The sequence below is a fragment of the Phacochoerus africanus genome, chromosome 5 (assembly GCF_016906955.1).
Source record: "Phacochoerus africanus isolate WHEZ1 chromosome 5, ROS_Pafr_v1, whole genome shotgun sequence".
Lineage (NCBI taxonomy): Eukaryota > Metazoa > Chordata > Mammalia > Artiodactyla > Suidae > Phacochoerus > Phacochoerus africanus.
Window position 1 is genome coordinate 119,032,895 of NC_062548.1, and position 17,151 is coordinate 119,050,045.

At 42.1% G+C, this 17,151-nt stretch overlaps 2 protein-coding genes across 7 annotated transcripts in view; one reads left to right on the forward strand and one right to left on the reverse strand.

Annotated features, from left to right (window-relative positions):
* Positions 1 to 468: 468 nt before the first annotated feature.
* Positions 469 to 17,151, reverse strand: part of FAM228B (family with sequence similarity 228 member B) — a 36,158-nt gene continuing 19,475 nt past the window's right edge. For 5 of the 6 annotated variants that reach the window (XM_047782537.1, XM_047782539.1, XM_047782536.1 and 2 more), the window contains 2 exons: positions 6,236 to 6,340; positions 469 to 647 (listed from right to left, as the gene is read on the reverse strand). In XM_047782537.1, the coding sequence (XP_047638493.1) occupies positions 641 to 647; positions 6,236 to 6,340 (112 nt within the window). In that variant the 3' untranslated portion in view covers positions 469 to 640. The other variant, XM_047782541.1, reaches the window with a different exon arrangement.
* Positions 11,789 to 12,309, forward strand: LOC125128294 (60S ribosomal protein L28-like). The gene has a single exon (XM_047782543.1). The coding sequence runs from the start codon at positions 11,831 to 11,833 to the stop codon at positions 12,242 to 12,244; it is 414 nt and encodes a 137-aa protein (XP_047638499.1). The 5' UTR covers positions 11,789 to 11,830; the 3' UTR covers positions 12,245 to 12,309.

Sequence of the window (17,151 nt, forward strand, 5' to 3'; positions counted from 1 at the left end):
TTGAGGTCATGTAAATTCATCCTAAAGAGAATTTACCATTTATCTGTATAGTCGAGGGCTACAACCACAGAGGAACAATTTTTAGTGCACCTTTTGCTCAAGGAAAGCCAAGTTCTCTCCTCCTATGCTCCAGGTCCTGCTGAATCCTCCTGTTGAAGTCAAAGTCAGCATGAGCCAGAAAATGATATGCAGACACAGAATCAGCAGGCAGGTAGTCATACCCAAAATGAATTTCAAAATTTTCTAAAGACTTGAAAAAACATGGGGAGGATTATGTGGGTGTGGATTTAAAGGTGTCTGACATAATTTAGGGAAAGATCAAGTGAATTGAGGTGGGCAACTAAATAGTGTAGCTATTAGTATTCTTACTGTATCTTTCAGGTGATATTTCTTAACTTCTGGGGAAAATACATTTGCAATAACTGTCAATATATGGTATTGTCATTTCTTAATTATCAGACACTGGACTCAAAAATTAAATGAAGTTTATTACAGATGCTTTTCTTAGACACAGAACAATCCTTGAGTGCCTTCTTTGGTCCTCATACCGAATGATTTCTGCTGGTAGATGGCTTCCTTTGAAGCAGCCTTCTTTTGTGTCTTTTACCAGTCAAGGATCAGGGTGTGTACTCCTTGGTTGCTAAAACCTTTGGAAAGTGACAGAAGAGAAGAGGTAAGTGTGACTGATATAGAGATGAAGGGCTCACAAGAGCAGAAGGAATTCCTCTGCTTAGCTGAGCTGATCTTCCTGAAGCCTAGCCCTCCAGTTAGAGCTAAGTGACTTGCAGGCATGGTCCCCACCTATACCTCCCGATTCAGCCTCCCCTCACTTTGTCTGGATTCAGAAATAGAGATGTCAGGACAGAGCCAACCCTATTATAGATGAGTAGATCGCTGATCTGTGATAGGAGGAGTCCTCTCTGGTCCTGCTTTCAGATGTCAGTATGCCTGGAGTGCTCATTAACACCAGGATCCTTGTGATTTATAAAATCCTCCATTCCTTTCTTCCCTTCTGTTTTCAAACCTCTAAATCTCTGTCCTCCACCTTCACTATCAGCTGATGGACAACTTTCTGACTTCGTCAAGAAAACGAAGTAAATAAAAGTAAGCAATCTTCCTTCACAAAATTCACCAAGCTGGTTTCTATATCCATGCACTCTGCCTTCCTTCCTCTTACAATGGATGGATTGTCCTGACCTCCAGTTGAGTTCTGGATCCTACCTCTCTGCAGGATGACCAGGTAGGGAGGGTGGGAGAAAGGATGAGAACTATTTTAAGTAGAGAAGTCAGAGAAGGCGTCTCCAAAGAGATGGCGTTTGTGCAGAGATCTGAATAACCTGACAGAGTGAAGCATGAAAGATCTGGGGACTGTTTGAGGCAAATGGATTTGCAGAGGCAAAAGCCTGAGATGGGAGTGAGGTTGGCATGTTCACAAAACAAGAAAAGGAGCATAGTGAGTGTGCAGAGAAAGGCAGGTGCCCCAAGAACAGGAGTTAAAATCCAAAGTGTAAGGGGAAATCATTAGAAAGTTTTGAGTAAGGGAGAATTCTGATCTAGTACACATTTTTAAAAGAAACTGGTGCTATATGGAGAACCGATTATATGGAGATGAGAGCAGAAGCAGGAAGACCAATTAGGAGGCCAGGGCACTAGGCCGGGTAAGATCACAGTGGTCTGAACCAGTGACAGTAGTGAGACAAAAGTGAACAAGCTGACAGCGCTCGTTACCTGTAAGACACAGGAACTGAGTGAAAGCAAGAAGTAAAAATGACTGCTAGATTTTTGTCTCGAGGGTCCTTTTTGGATTATGGTCCTATTTACCGAACTAGGAGAAATTTGGCAGAAAGAGAGGCAGAAGTGTAAAGTAAGAAATAATCCTGTTTGGGGTTGTTCTATCAAGATACCCATAACCATTACAATACACAAGAAGTGTTTGTAGCGTATGATTATAAAGCAACCTATTTTTTCCTTCATTGTCCATTTAAACTCGTTCTGTTGGGTAGTTCTCCTGTCTTGTTTCTTGTTTTATCTTTATCACTGCACTTATTATCAGCTCAAGTGAATTATCTATTTGCTTGTTTATCTTCTGTCTCCTCCATCAAAATGTAAGCTCCTTGAAATCAGAGATTTTATCTATTTTGTTTACCAGCTGTCTCTAGCCTCTCAAACACTGCCTGGCTCAGAGTAGGTGCTTGTTAAAATTTGAGGGCGAAGGCAAGCAAGCACATGTGAGGGTACTAAAACATGACAGTAAAAGGAGTTAAACCACAAAGTTAAATTTCCATGAGTGAGCAAAAAAGTAGCTCCTTTATCCTTTAGGGGTAGGAGTGGGGAAATGGAGAGAGTCAGAAAAGAAGAATGGAGAGTAGTCTGACAATGTACTCAGACTAACAAACCATTTCTGTACTGATTTCTAACTGGGAGATGGGGAGAAAGGGCTGTGACTTCTCCTTTAAATCCACTCCTAAGAGAAGCTATGCTCCAGACTTGGGACACAGGGTGCAGAGAAGAGAACTGAGGGGATGTGGCCCTAGACCTGGAAGCAGTAGGCTAGAGAGTCAAATGGCACCAAGTTTAACTGCAGTCACTGTAGGATGAGAAATCTGTGCTTGCCAACATCTATATTTCTATACATTTTACATCTGGGGGCTTTTATTTTACTTTTAAATTTTACTACTTCAATTTAATATATGGTTCTTTTGAAATTTCTTTGCTTTTCTTGGCTAAATTAAGAGGAACAAAATTTGGGGCCTGGTTTGTGATAACCAGTAAATGGCAGAGGGATGGTGGAGATGGTCGAGACAGAAAGGGCAAAAACTGAGGGGAGGAAGCTAGGGAAATCCCACGTCCACCCCCAGGGGCCAGCTCCACCGTGCAGCTCCCAGGGGCAGGTCTCTCCACTCCCTCTGAGTGAAGGAAGCCTGCCTCACTTCCTTCTACTCCCTCCCTTGCCCTTTTTTGGAAGGAGGAGGGGGTGGGGAGGGTGGTTCACTGCCTCCTGCCTCTGGGAAGCCTGCCATACAGAGAAGTTGTTCCCAGGCACTCAGTTTTTGGTATCAGCAATTCCAGTATTGCAACATGGAACGACACCAGCTCTTGCTGCATCCTGGCACTCCTGCCTACCTCCTGGCTCAAGGAAGTTTAAGGAAGAAAAGTGCCCTTTAGGGTTGGCCTCTTTGGGACTTGGATTCTTTCCCTCCTGATAACACAGAGGTTCTTTTTCCAGAAAGGACGACCCTATGTTTCTGTAGGGAGGAACCAGAAAGAATTCTCCTAACTAGCAGCTTAGTTGTAGCATTTAATATTTTAAGGTTTTTTGTGTGGGTTTTTTGTCTTTTTGCCTTTTCTTGGGCCACTCCCGCAGCATATGGAGATTCCCAGGCTAGGGGTCGAATCGGAGCTGTAGCCACTAGCCTACACCAGAGCCACAGCAACGCGGGATCTGAGCTGTGTCTGCAATCTACACCACAGCTCCCGGCAACACCGGATCCTTAACCCACTGAGCAAGGCCAAGGATCGAACCCAAAACCTCATGGTTCCTAGTCGGATTCGTTAACCACTGAGCCACGATGGGAACTCAATATTTTAAGTTTGAAGTTGATGAGATCTATATGAATTTACACATTTTTATGAAGGAAAAAAAAAAAAAACAAATCAATAGCATTACCTTGCTCTAGTAACATTTTCATCTGAAATCTCATTGCTGCTTAATCAAATAGCTGATTGAGGGTCCTTCAGCATAAATGACCCCCTCATAGAGTTGTCCATTGTGCCTTCCCTGGGAAGATCTAACTCTGTCAAAAACAAGTAGGCCTTTTCCACCCCGATGACATAATTAGGATACTTTTTCTCTTCACAGAAGAGAATATAATCTTCCTCCTTCTTCCAGGGGGAAATCATGAGCTTAAGCCTCTAGTTTAAAATATAAGCCCCTAGGTACTCCAGCAATGCAATACTCTCCTTCATATCTGAGTCATACTCTGCTATAAGATATTTAAAACACCCCCCCAAAAAAACCCTCCTTTTATACTATATATAGAAATTAAATAGGATTAAGATGTTTATTATCCTAAAACCTGACCCAAACAGGTATGTATGAGACTATAGCAGTTAAAGATTGTAGAGGAACTTGGTTTTTTGGAGCCTAGTATGCAGGAGCGATGCTAAATCATTCCACCGTTTAAGGACTTCAGTTACCAAGTGAGTAAGGTTTAGTTTCAATACTTCCTATTATCTCTCAATTTCAGCTCCCATTCAAAAAAGCAGTAAACTGCTAAGCCACGCCTCAAAGATACTGAGAAGTCCACAATAGCCAACCCCATCTCTTAACAGTCAATGGTTTCTACTTTAAATCACTAAGGCCTGTGGAGTCCCCGTCGTGGCTAGTATCCATGAGGATACAGGTTTGACCCCTGACCTTGCTCAGTGGGTTAAGGATCCAGCATTGCCGTGAGGTGTAGTGTAGATCGAAGACGCAGTTTGGATCTGGCATGGCTATGGCTGTTGTGTAGGCCGGCAACTACAGCTCCGACTTGACCCCTAGCCTAGGAACCTCCATATGCCTCAGGCATGGCCCTAAAAAGACAAAAAAAAAAAAAAAATCACTAAGACCCTCATGAGGAAATTAGTTGTTCTGTTGGACATGCTAGAATCAAGTATCTCTAAAGTCTTCTGCCACATCATTTTTATTCAACAAATTCTGTGTTTATTCAGAACAAAGAAAGAGAAACTACAGTAGCTTACTTTAGGTTCTTTAGGAACACAGAATTATAGGCCAACCTCCTAAACATCATTTATCTTCCACCTTGCTAGGTTCTTTTTAAATTATCATCAACAGTTTTACTGAGGTATAACTTATTTACCATAAAATTCACCCACTTAAAATTATGAATCAATGATTTTTACTATACCTGCACAGCTGTGCAACCTTCACCACAATCTAATTTTAGAATAATTTCTATCAGTCAGAAATCTCATGTTCTGTCTCACTCTCTATTCCCAACCCCAGCCCTAGGCGACCAATAATAAATTTTCTGCCTCTATAGAGAGTGCTTTCTCTGGACATTTCATGTAATATGAATACAATTAAATTTGTGATTGCATTCTTTCACTGAGTATAACAGTTTTGAAGTTCATCCATGTTGTAGCATGTGTAAGTACTTCTTTTCCTTTTAATTGCTAAATAATATTCCATGTATTAATGTTTGTATTTATTGTATTTATCCATTTACCAATTTGGGGTGGTTCCCACTTTTTGGTTATTGTGAATAATGTTGCCATGATCACTCACTCATACACCCCCTCTTTATGTGGACATACTTTTCCACTTCTCCTGGATAGAAACCAGGAATTGAACTGCTGGGTCTCTTGGTAATTTCATGTTTTTAAGAAACTGCAAAACCGCTTTCCAAAGTTCCTACATTTCACATGCCCTTCAGCATGTCTGAGGGATCGCATCACTTTTAATCAGATATTTAACAAATCATATAATTATGTACAGAAATCTCTTAATTCTATAAGTAAGTAAATTGAGATGATTTCCCATGGTATACACAGCAGTATGTACCGCTTTTCTGTTTATAACTTCTCTTCAGTCTTGGTATAATACTGTAACAGCTACGACCCACCAAAACTAGTCCGTAAGTCCATTTTCACCACTCCGAAGCAATTAAAAATCCCCTAACCTTTAACTTTAATATCAGTTGTTGACAACTTTTTTCTACATGTGCTTGTTTTTCTTTTTTTTTTTTTTTGTCTTTTTGCTATTTCTTGGGCCACTTCCGTGGCATATGGAGGTTCCCAGGCTAGGGGTCTAATCGGACCCATAGCCACCAGCCTACGCCAGAGCCACAGCAACGCCAGATCCGAGCCTCATCTGTGACCTACACCACAGCTCACGGCAATGCCAGATCGTTAACCCACTGAGCAAGGGCAAGGACCGAACCTGCAACCTCATGGTTCCTAGTCAGATTCGTTAACCACTGAGCCACGACGGGAACTCCATGTGCTTGTTATTTCTGAATATGTCAGCCTTTCGTCCTTTAAAATCAGGAAAAGCTGAGGAAGATTACCTTCTCACCCAGACACAGTGGTGGGAAATGCCTGATGTCCAGCTACAAGAGTCTGGTACAGGCCTCAGCCCTGACTCCAGCAACTTTAAATGATGGCAGGGGGTAGAAACACAGCCAAGCATGTTAACTGAAAGAAGAACAAAGCTATGGAATAACAGGCTTACTTGTAAATAACTGCTGCTTCTTCTTCCTGGGATTCCAGATGAGGAGTTCTTGCCAAGGGTTTCAAATCAAAACTACTTTCGTTAAAATTCGTTTTCACTTTTAACCTTTAACAAGATAACGTGTGAGAGGATATTTTGAAAATATTAGCTTGCATTTATACAGAAATTACTGTTATACACTGACTACTATGTATATGGTGCAAAATACCATTACCTCAAACTGGTGTGCACTCTTGGTTTCCTGTTTGATGAAAACCTGCTAGGCAAAGTTTAAAGTACTCCCTATGTCCTAGAACTTATACTTTTTATTGGTCTTTTTAGGGCCTCACCCGCAGCATATGGAGGTTCCCGGGCTAGGGGTTGATTTGGAGCTGTAGTCACTGGCCTACACCACAGCCACACCAGATCCAAGCCGCGTCTGTGACCTACATCACAGCTCATAGCAATGCTGGATCCTTAACCCACTGAGCGAGGCCAGGGATTGAACCTGCGTCCTCATGGATACTGGTCAGATTTGTTCCCACTGAGCCACAACAGGAACTCCGAGAGCTTATACTTTCAATGTAAAAAGAAACCATAGAGATTGTGTAAATGTAAAATGCTTTTCCTAAGAAGGAACCCAGACACTCCATTCTCTAGTCTCCCTCTGCCATAAGGTGGCAGGTGGGTACCTTAGATCCTTCCAGTCTTGCCCCAACTCAGGACTTGGTTGGAAGGGCAAGACTGGCCCTGTGAGGAACATTCGTTTTGCTGGCACAGACTGTAGCGGATGGTGGGGTTCTAGGCCAGCAACTGGAGCAACAGCTTCCCTTTCTGCAGTTTTCCAATCGTAGCAGAAACAACATATCCCTTGGCCAGCCAGTTCTACACTGTGGTTTTGGGAGTTATTCCTGAAATTCAGCCCTGTTTCTTAAGACCTCCCAATGATTTTGTGAGCAGTATAAGTCTTCAATAAATGAATCCTTTTCTGGGGTGGATTCAGTTGTCCAAAAACCAAGAGCCACTATTCTAACATACCCATACACCCAGCATGCAAAAAGCCACACAAAGAGGAGTTCCTGTCATGGCTCAGTGGTTAACGAACCTGACTAATACCCATGAGGACTAGGGTTCCTTCCCTGGCCTTGCTCAGTGGGTTAAGTATCCAACACTTCTGTGAGCTGTGTTGTAGGTCACAGATGTGGCTCGGATCCCATGTTGCTGTGGTTGTGGTGTAGGCTGGTGGCTACAGCTCTAATTCAACCCCTAGCCTGGGAACCTCCATATGCCACGGTGCAGCCCTAAAAAGACCAAAAAAAAAAAAAAAAGCCACACAAAGAATTAATGGAAAGGATTGGTCTGATCTTGATTTAATCAGCATAAGTTTTCCTAGAAAATGTGGATTTTGAAATGTTTTGAGTGAAAGACATTGGTATGACAAACATCTAGCTTAGGAGTACATAAAGCTTTAGTAACAGAGGACAAAGGGTTCCCTGTGTTAATGTATCTGAGAAGGGCTAATGCAGTGGCTCATTTGTCTGCAGGAGCTTTCTTAAGCGAGACTATCCTAGGGCAGAACTTTGAGGGTAAATAGCAGGGGTACCAAATGATAATGAAAAGGCTGGAAAAGAAGGGTATCATCCCAGTAGACCTTCTCAACTACATCTCCTTTTGCTCATCACAAACTAAAAGTATTAGTCAGCAAATCAAATGGCTTCTTCTCAGTTCTCTATACTCCAAAGCATCTGGCATAGTGCCTGATCCTTCTTGTCACTCCTTCCTCTCTGACATCCACGGCAAATCACAGACTGCTTCTGTCTCCTTTTCTGCAGGGAGCTGAGAAGATGCAAAGAGCCAAGGAAGGGAGCTTGCCTGAACAGTTTGATTCCGAGGGCAAGCTCCTGATCAGGAAAAGGGGCCTGTCTTAACGGTGCAATTCCAAGGGCAGATTCCTACACAAGGAGACGTCTGCCTGTGTGGCGCAATTCCGAGGACAGGCCCTACAAGACAATAAGGCTTGCCTGCTGACATTGGTGGGGAACTAAATTTTCCAGGAAACAATTTCCATTTTGCGTTGCTAAGTGGGGATTGTTCCATGGATGACTTAGTCTTTTCTGTTATTCACTTGTTATTCAGTTTTCCTCAGTCTTTCCTGATTATTTGCTTATTATTATTATTTTCCATTCTTATTTTCCTGTGATGATTTGTGATTTAACAAAATTACAACAATAATATAATAAGAATTTCATCCTGAAGGATTTTCCCCTATTTAAATCCAACTTAATTAAAAACATAGTGTTTATCTACTAACTACTTATACAGTAAACTTTAGAGTTAGGATTTTAATGAGGTTTATAGAAGTTAGACATATATTATTCATAATCAAAAGAAACCTAGCTATGAGTTTTGTCCTTGATTTTAGAAGCTTTTAAGTGATAGCTAGTTAAGTTGATTTATGTTTTCTTATATTGTCTCCCTGCCATAATGCTTTAAAGATAAACACTAGTCTAAAAACAAGATTTGTGAATGCTAAACTCCTATGTCTGTGAACTCTTCAACTTGTAAAGACTGGATGGCCATGGGGTGATTTGTACTGAGTCTCCTCCTCTCCACATGATTGTATTGTACCTAACTGCCCTTAAATTGTACTCACTAAATTTAGTTAAGTTAAAGATCTTAGAACATGATGTATAGCTGCTGTACCATGTAAAAGTTAAACAATGTACTTTTAACACTGTGACTTAATCTGTAGTTAAAAACTGTCTATATAAACACTCATCTATGCCAATAAAATTTGAGCAGTTCAGTACCCTGAAAGAAGGGACAAATAGACTATCTCCGTGTGCAATCGCCAACACTTCCCCTCTCCTTTCAGGGTGTGCACTCCCTGGCAGCTGGAGGTGGCCTCTGGCACTATTCTTCTTCCCACCTCCTAAATTTTACAGCACAACCTCTTGTCTCATTTTATTTTCTTTTTTCCCAATACTCTCTCCTCACCCTAAAGCATTCTTCTGCTCATTTCCAAAGCAAACAACTCTTTAATTTAGTTCTCCAGCCTCAAATCTTCTTCTCTCTTGAGCTATAGTCTCATTTTTCCAACAACCTGTAATACATCTTTACCTGATAGGACCACCAGTATATAGAACTCTGTCTGAACAAAACTGAATTCATCAACTGCTTTTTCTGAATCTGCTCCTCCTATGATCCATCTTCTTCTGACAGCATCTCCACCCTCCAATAACCTAGATTTAAATATCAAGGTCTATTTTGACCGCCCCTCTCCCTGCTCACATCTAATCAGTATGCCATTAGTCCATGAAACAAACACTGACTTTGTGCCACCCAATTACCATCCTCAAGGAATTTACAGTACATATTAAGATATATATGTGTGTGTGTGTGTGTGTGTGTGTGTGTATATAAACTATTATATAATAATAGCTAACTAGGAGAGCTCTGAGGTAGCGATCTTCAGTTTTGTTTATATACCTCTTAAGAGTTTGAAAAACCACATAACCCCCTGCACACTTTAAAAACTGACACCTCAGATGGGATTAAGATGGCGGAAAAGAAGGACTGGAGCTCAAATTCTCTCCTAAAAACAACAAAATTCACAACTAAAGGCTGAGCAATTTTCACCCAAATGGACCAGAAACCTTAAAAAATATATCCTACTCCAGAAGAAAAAGAGGAGGCCACATCAAGAGGTAGGAGGGGTGATTTCACAATATAAACAACCCCGTACCTCCTGGGTGGGAAACTCCACAGACTGGAAACTAACTGGTTCACAGAGACTCACCTACAGGAATGAGAGTTCTGAGTCCCACATCAAACTCTCACATGTAGGGATCTGACACTTGGAGAAAGAGCCCCTGGAGCATCTGGCAATGAAGGCCAGTGGGGCTTGTGCACAGGAGCTCCATGGGACTGGGGGAAACAGAGACCCCATTCTTAAAAGGCACATACAGACTTTCATGTACACTGGGTCCCAAGGCAAAGTTGCCATAGGAATCTGGGTCAAACCTGACTATAGTTCTTGGAGGACATCCTGGGAAAACAGGGGTGAACTTGGCTTGTTGTGGAGGACAGACATTGAAAGCAAAGCTCTCAGGAATATTCAGCAGCATGCCTTTCTCTGGAGGTTGCCCTTTTGGGAAAATATGGCCCCATCTGTCAGTCAGCGCCGGGAAGCCACAGGGCAAACGATAATCCAGGTGGGATCACAGCCCCGCCCCTCAGTAAACAGGCTACATAAAGACCCCTCAGGCACACAGCTGCCTCAGATCCCATCCAGAGACGAAGCTCCACCTACCAGAGGGATAGGAATCAGCTCCACCTACCAGTGGGCAGGCATCAGCCCCTCCCATCAGGAAGTCTACAGCAAGCCCCCATACCAACTTCAGCCACAAGGGGGGCAGACACCACAAGTAAGAGAGGCTACAACCCTATTATCTGTAAAAAGGTAGCCACAACAAAAACCTATAAGTATGAAAAGACAGAGAACTATAACTCAGATGAGGGAGAAAGGAAAAACCCCAGAAAATCAGCTAAGCCATGAGGAGATTCTCAGCCTCCAGGAAAAAGACTTTAGACTGTTAATAATGAAGATGATGCAAGACATTGGAAATAAACTGGAGGCAAAGATGGATAACTTATAGGAAACACTGACCAAAGAGATACAAGATATAAAACTTAAATAAGAAGAGATGAAAAATACAATAACTGAAATAAAAAATGCACTAGAAGCAGCTAACAGCAGAATACAGGAGGCAGAAGAACGAATAAGCGAGGTGGAGGACAGATTAGTAGAAATTACGGATACAGAACAGAAAAGAGAAAAAAGATTGAAAACAAATGAAGAGAGTCTCAGAGAACTCTGGGACAATGTTAAACACACCAACATCCGCATTATAGGGGTGCCAGAAGGAGAAAGAGAGAAGGGGACAGAAAAAAATTCCAAGAGATAATAACCAAAAACTTCCCTAACATGGGAAAGAAAACACTCACTGAAATCCAGGAAGCCCAACAAGTACCATATAAAATAAACCCAAGGAGGAATATACCAAGACACATATTAATCAAACTGACCAAAATTAAAGACAAAGAGAAAATCTTGAAAGCAGCTAGGGAAAAGAAACAAATAACATACAAGGAAACACCGATAAGCATCGGCAGATTTTTCAGCAGAAACTCTGCAGGCCAGAAGGGAGTGGCATGATGTACTTAACGTGATGAAAGGAAAAAACCTCCAACCAAGATTACTTTACCCAGCAAGGCTCTCATTCAGATTTGAAGGAGAAATCAAAACCTTCACAGATAAGCAAAAGCTGAGAGAATTCAGCAACACCAAACCAGCCTTACAACAAATACTTCTCTAGGCAGAAAAAAAAAAAAAAAAGACAGCAACAGGAAACAAAAATTCCACAGATGACAAGGCTCACCAGTAAAGGTATATATACAGTAAAGATACAAAATCATCCATGCACAATTATACCACCAAAATCAGGAATCATGAGAAGAGGTGGGTACAAATGCAGGACACTGGAGATGAACTTGCGATTAAGAGAACAACAGCTCTTTCCGTCTCCCGCCGCCGCACGGAGAGGAGCTGCCGTCATGTCTGCGCACCTGCAATGGATGGTAGTGCAGAACTGCTCCAGCTTCCTCATCAAGAGGAACAAGCAGACGTACAGCAACGAACCCAATAACCTGAAGGCCCGCAACTCCTTCCGCTACAACGGGCTGATTCACCACAAGACCGTGGGCATGGAGCCGGCGGAGGACGGCAAAGGGGTCGTGGTGGTGATGAAGCGGAGATCCGGCCAGCGAAAGCCGGCCACTTCATACGTGCGGACCACCATCAACAAGAACACCCGAGCCACTCTCAGCAGCATCCGGCACATGATCCAAAAGAACAAGTACCGCCCGGATTTGCACATGGCCGCCATCCGCAGAGCCAGCGCCATCCTGTGCAGCCAGAAGCCAGTGATGGTGAAGAGGAAGTGGACCCGCCCCACCAATAGCGCCTGAGCCCTGCCCTTCCCCAAAGCAATAAAGACAACAGTCTTCTCTTTGCAAAAAAAAAAAAAAAAAAAGAGAGAACAACAACTGGGAGTTCCCATCGTGGCTCAATGATTAACGAATCTGACTAGTAACCATGAGGCTGTGGGTTCGATCCCTGGTCTTGCTCATTGGGTTAAGGATCCAGTGTTGCCATGAGCTGTGGTGTAGGTCGCAGATGTGGCTCAGATCTGGTGTTGCTGTGGCTGTGGTGTAGGCTGGTGGCTACAGCTTCAATTACACCCCTAGCCTGGGAACCTCCATATGCCATGGGTGCAGCCCTAGAAAAGAAAAAAAAAAGAGAGAGAGAGAACAACAACTTAAAACAATCTCATATACATATAAACTCTTAAATCAAAACTTCAGAATAACTGCAAATGAAAAATCTACAATTGATACACAAAGAAAAATCAACTCAAATACAACACTAAAGATAGTCATCAAACCAGAAGAGGAGAGAACAAGAAAAGAAGGAAAGAAAAAAGAGCAACAAAAACAAATCCAAAGCAATTAATAAAATGGCAATAAGAACATACATATCAATAATTACCTTAGATGTTAATGGACTGAATGCCCCAACCAAAAGACACAGACTGGCTGATGGACACAAAAACAAGACCCATATATATGCTATCTTCAATAGACCCACTTCACTTCTAGGGACACATACAAATTGAAAGTGACAGGATGGAAGAAAATATTTCCTGCAAATGGGGATCAAAAGAAAGCTGCAGTAGCAATACTCATATCAAACAAAATAGACTTTAAAATGACGACTACTTTAAGGGAAAAAGAAAGTCATTACCTAATGATCAAAGGATCAATACAAGAAGAAGACATAACAATTTTAAATATCTATGCACCCAACATAGGTTCACCACAATATATACGGCTACTGCTAACAACCTTAAAAGGACAAAACAACAATAACACAGTAATAGTGGGGGACCTTAACACCCCACTTACAGCAATGGACAGATCAACCAGACAGAAGATCAATAAGGAAACACAGGCCCTGAAGGATGCATTAAACCAGATGGACTTAATGGATATTTATAGAATATTCCACCCAAAAGCAACAGAATACACATTTTTCTCAAGTGCATATGGAACATTCTCTAAGATTGATCACATCCTAGGCTACAAATCCAACCTCGGTAACTTTAAGAAAACTGAAATCATCTCAAGCATCTTTTCCACCACAACGCTATATGACTGGAAATCAACAAGAAGAAATCTGCAAAAAAACACAAACACGTGGAGCATAAAAAACATGCTACTAAACAACCAATGGATCACTGAAGAAATCAAAGAGGAAATTTAAAAAGACCTAGAAGCAAATGACAACAAAGATATGACACTCCAAAACCTAAGGGATGCGGCAAAAGCTGTTCTAAGAGGAAAGTTTATAGCAATACAAACCCAACTCAGAAAACAAAAAAGAGCTCATATAAACAAGCTAACTTTACATCTAAAGCAGCTCGAGAGAGAAGAACAGACAAGACCTAAAGATAGTAGAAGGAAAGAAATCATAAAGATCAGAGCAGAAATCAATGAAAGAGAAACAAAGAAAACCATAGAAAAGATCAATGAAATGAAAAGCTGGTTCTGGGAGTTCCCATCGTGGCGCAGTGGTTAACGAATGCGACTAGGAACCATGAGGTTGTGGGTTCAATCCCTGGCCTCACTCAGTGGGTTAAGGATCTGTCATTGCCATGCGCTGTGGTGTAGGTCACAAATGCAGCTCAGATCCTACATTGCTGTGGCTCTAGCATAGGCTGGTGGCTACAGCTCTGATTCGACTCCTAGCCTGGGAACCTCCACATGCCATGGGAATCGGCCCTAGAAAAGGGAAGAAAAGAGAGAATGAAAGAGAGAAAGAGAAAGAGAAAGAAAGAGAGAAAGAGAGAGAGAGAAAGAGAAAGGAAGGAAGGAAGGAGGGAGGGAGGGAAGGAAGGAAGGAAGAAAATAAATTAGGAGTTCCTACCATGGCTCAGTGGTAATGAACCCGACTAGTACCCATGAGGACTCCGGATCAATCCCTGGCTTGCTCAGTGGATTAAGGATCTGGCGTTGCCGTGACCTGTGGTGTAGGTCGCAGATGAGACTAGAATCTGGCATTGCTGTGGCTGTGGCGTAGACCAGCAAGCTACAGCTCTGACTCAACCCTTAGCCTGGGAACCTCCATATGCCACAGGAGCAGTCCTAAAAAGACAAAAGACAAAAAAGAAAAAAAAGAGAGAGAAAGAATTAGTAGAGTTCTGCTTCCATTTAGGATATAGAAAGCTTCAAATAATGTTCCTCTCACCCTAATGACAAGAAAAGGCCAGATAATCTACAAAATCATAACTTTCATTAAGTCCATCAGACCTGAAGACCTCCAAGTAAACTGAATTTTAAAAAAGGGCAAGTCCCTTCAAAGGAAGGCACGACACATAACTACTTCCCCTTTCCTAGAGCATGGGAAGCAACCAAGATGTCCTCCAGCAGGTGAATGGATAAACTATGGTACATCCATATGATGGAATATTATTCAACTTTTTTTTTAAAAGCTATCAAGGAGTTCCCACTGTGGCATGGGTTACGAATCTGACTGCAGTGGCTCAGTTCACCGCAGAGGTGTGGGTTCAAACTGCAGCCCAGTCCAGTGGAGTGGGTTAAGGATCTGGCGTTGCTGCAGCTGTGGTGTAGGTCACAGCTATGTCTTGGATTCAGTCCTTGGCCCGGGAACTTCCATACACCATGGGTACAACAGCCATTAAAAGCAAATAAATAGGAGTTCCTGTTGTGGCTCAGTGGTTAATGAATCTGACTAGGAACCACAAGGTTGCGGGTTCAATCCCTGGCCTTCGGTAGGTTAAGGATCTGGCATTGCCGTGAGCTGTGGTGTAGGTTGCAGACGAGGCTTGGATCCTGAGTTCCTGTGGCTCTGGCGTAGGCTGGCAGTTACAGCTCTGATTTGACCCTTAGCCTTGGAACTTCCATATGCTGTGGGAGCGGCCCAAGCAATGGCAAAATGACAATAAATAAATAAAATAAATAAATAAATAAATAAATAAATAAATAAGCGAGCTATCAAGTGACAAAAAGACATGGAGAAAACAAATGCGTATTACTATGTGAAAGAAGCCAGTCTGAAAAATGACTGTGTGTATAATGTATTGCAGATTCTAGCTATACCACATCTGGAAAAGACAAAACCACATGGATAGTAAAAAGGTCAGTAGTTATTAGGGGTTTATGGAGAAAGAAGGATAAATAAGTAAAACGCAAAGGATTTTTAGGTTAGTGGAACTATCCCATGTGACACTGCAATGGTAGATACATTACATTATGCATTTGTCGAAATCCATGTAACTATTCACCAAGAGTAAACTCTATAGACTTTAGTTAGTGATAATGTAACTACTTGTGACCCAATATTGGTTCATAAAACATAACAAATGTACCACATTAATGCAAGATGTTAACAGAGGAAACTGAAGCAGGGCAGTGGTGAGGATGGAATCTATGAAAATTTGTTGCACTTTCCACTTAAATTTTTAAAACTGCTCTTAAAAAAAAAAAATTATTAGGAATTCCCACTGTGGCACAATAACGGAACCTGGATGCAGGTTCAATCCCCAGCCCAGAACAGTGGGTTAAAGGATCTGGCATTGCCACAGCTGCGACAAATTCCATATGTTGCAGTGTGGCCAAAAAATAAAAAAAAATAATAATAAAGCCTATTAATCAAAAACAAAGATACTAGAGCTAAAATTTTCATGAATTGTTAAAGGCCAAGTGTGGGCTAGCATGTCACTTTGGAATAGCTACTAGTGTTACACAGGAAGTGTTTACTTTCTTGTGCAAGCTCTTTTCCATAGGCCTGCACTAGGTGCTAACAAAAAAGACTGGGGAGTTCCCTGGTGGCCTACTGGGTTAAGGATCCAGCATTGTCACTGCGTAGTGCTAATACAGCTTGGGTCACTGCTTTGGAGCGGATTCGATTCCTGACCAGGAACTTCCACATGTCACGGGCAAGGCCAAAAAAGAAAGAAAGATTAGGCCCAGACGAGAAAACAGAGACCACCTCCATAAATGGCAAAGATGTGCAGGAAGAGACTGACAATGCTAGGTAAACAAATGCAATGCTCTTGGCATTTCCCTGGACCCTTCCCTACTACAAAGCAAAGCCTTAAGCTGCTGGAGTAAGGGAAGCAAACTCTTTTTCCTCCAGGACAATAAGCAAAGATCTAGGGCTTCTGGGAGGGGAGTAAAAGAAAAACTAATCTACCTTATGAGGAGGGATGGGAAATCTTCTCACACCCAGGACAGAGTTAAGGCTCCACGGTTACTAAGATAGGGATAGGAGTAAAAACCCTATGTCCCAGGGGAAGGCACAAGAAATTTCCTTGTGCCCAGAATCCTGTAACTATACCAAGCAGGTGTTTGGTACTCTTGAAAGAGGGGCAGGAAATTACCATCCAAGAACCACAAAAGACACAAGATAGTGTTTGGGTATGACAGGGAGAAAAGAAAAGAACTCCTAACAAAGTCCTACTCCTGAAGCCCAAGCACATAGGGTTTTCATAAAACTGAAGCTAGATAAAGAAAATAGACAATATTCTTCCGCCCTTCCTTTGAGCAACAGCAGTTACTTCTGGGGTGAGGCAAGAGCATGGAGAGACCTCACTCCCTCCACCTCTGCGATGCAGGCTTATAGCGATAAACAAAAACTGATGGGGGCCCAGGAACACTTGAGAAAACCCATCAGGTACCTCAGCCCCTACCCTAAGCACACAGTAAAAGCAGCCGAATACTAGACGCATTTGAAGCCTATGGTGCACTGAAGGTGACAACAGCAATAATACCTAAAACCAGCTCAATTTCTGACT